The following is a 1,816-nucleotide window of genomic DNA, read 5'->3' on the forward strand; positions in this document are numbered from 1 at the left end:
AAGTACTATTCTCCCTCATCACTCATCCATCGGCTCCAAGGTACTCTACACAATTGAGTTTCATCTGCCTTTCTTTTTCGCTTTATGCGTACGACATTGATATTTCATTTATTGGTCATCATCGTCAACAATTTACTTCACATCACGCATGCCTTTCAGGTGCCTCAGGTCTTTACTAAGTTCCTCACTAGGGGATAGTTATCTTAGTTGGCTTTATAAAGCAGAGCAGTCGATGTTCGATTCTTTCTTGAAATATTTATATTAATGCATTAAACAGAGTCGTTATTGTAACTATCTCAGATGCGATGATTAAGACAGAAGAGGAGTCTGAGGCCCTGCACCGGCAGCTCCTTGATAGAGAAGTCGATCTTTCAGCCTTTGTACAGAAATACAAGAAGATGAGGCATACTTATCATAAACGCACTCTTACCCACCTCGCCGCGAAGACTTGTGCAACCAGCTGAGCAAACGCTTCGTTTAGGAAGGTGTACACAATTGTTCTATTATTGTAATATAATTGCTGTTTTCCTATGAATTTTAAATGGTGCAAACAGACTTATTAATAGTTGAAAGAATTTGGAATTTGATCTATTGTATCTGCCAAATAGTCTGTAAAATTGGATATTGAACTTGGTACATAATCATAATAAGATGATTTGAAAGATCATGATTATAAAAGAAAAACATGATTAAATACATTAGTAGTTGTTCTGTTCGGAATCATCTTGATCATTTGTATCAGGATCATCGCACATGGGAGTGGTGTAGTAGAACGAGCCAAGCGCGTATTTAAGAATGTCCCTGTACACGACATTGGGGCGGTGGAGCTTGACCCCAGTCTTGCCACCGGCGAAGTTGGTTGCCACGTTGCAGACAGGGTCCGGCGACGACACAAGCCTCACATAGCAGTTTTGCGGGTTCAACTTCTTTCCGTTTACATATTTATTACAAGCAACGTCGAAGTTTCCGGCTTCGTCGGTCAAGTCACTGGCGTATTGCACCACCCTGCTCCTCTCGTCCAAGCACGTCACCGACACTTTGGACCCTACAATCAAAACACACATACATTTTATTTTCTAATTTTGTTTTGTGAGTTAACGAAGAAAGTGAAAAAAGTAGAGATGATTTTGTTTCCCATTTAAGAAACATTCCATTTTTAATGTACCTTGGATGGGGTTGGCGCCATTGACCCATTCATTCCACCCCTCGCCGCACTCCTGGCAGAGCACGCTTCCAGTGACGTGGAAGATGTCGCACTCCGGGGTCGCGGTGGTGGTGGCGGTGGCCAGGAGTAGCAGGGCTGCTGCGACTGTGAAGAGAATGTGTGCTCCCATTTTTATGCTTTTGCTTATACTTGTGTTGTTGGAATGAATGAATAAATTGGAGTGAATTGTGTTGTGCATATATATATATATATAATAGAGTGAGTAGAAGAATCGTCGTCGTATATCTTGTGGGAAGGCACTAACTATGACGTGCTTCCCATAAACTTGTTTCTTGACTATAGTTTATAATTCATAGGCACTGCATTAATTAATACTACTAATTCATAAACCCTCCTTAATCATATGAATGGATAGTCAAACCTCTGTATTTATATTACGAGACAACATTTTTCTATGTGCAGTTAAGATATCAATTTTGATCTATAATATTTGAAACTATTTCTTGAAGACGATTAACTTTAATATAATACTTTTTTACTATTTCAAATTTTTTTGAAATACTCTCAAATCTATTAAGGGTATTTTAATCTATTTATTCTCTTTTTTTTATAAAAATATTTAATTTATCTCTTAATTTGTTTAGGCCCTTT

At 38.3% G+C, this 1,816-nt stretch overlaps 1 protein-coding gene and 1 long non-coding RNA gene across 2 annotated transcripts; one reads left to right on the forward strand and one right to left on the reverse strand.

Moving 5' to 3' along the window:
• LOC125197812 lies at positions 1–591 on the forward strand. The gene is made up of 2 exons (XR_007172248.1): positions 1–40; positions 301–591. It is a non-coding gene; the product is annotated as an uncharacterized LOC125197812 (long non-coding RNA).
• A 5-nt stretch (positions 592–596) lies between these two features.
• LOC125197811 (pistil-specific extensin-like protein) lies at positions 597–1,367 on the reverse strand. The gene is made up of 2 exons (XM_048096336.1): positions 1,166–1,367; positions 597–1,045 (listed from the first exon to the last, which is right to left on the reverse strand). Exons 1-2 carry the CDS (start codon positions 1,332–1,334, stop codon positions 699–701), a joined length of 516 nt encoding a protein of 171 aa, XP_047952293.1. The 5' UTR covers positions 1,335–1,367; the 3' UTR covers positions 597–698.
• Between the last annotated feature and the right edge of the window lie 449 nt (positions 1,368–1,816).

This window comes from Salvia hispanica, unplaced genomic scaffold, assembly GCF_023119035.1.
Source record: "Salvia hispanica cultivar TCC Black 2014 unplaced genomic scaffold, UniMelb_Shisp_WGS_1.0 HiC_scaffold_1009, whole genome shotgun sequence".
In the NCBI taxonomy this organism is placed as follows: domain Eukaryota; kingdom Viridiplantae; phylum Streptophyta; class Magnoliopsida; order Lamiales; family Lamiaceae; genus Salvia; species Salvia hispanica.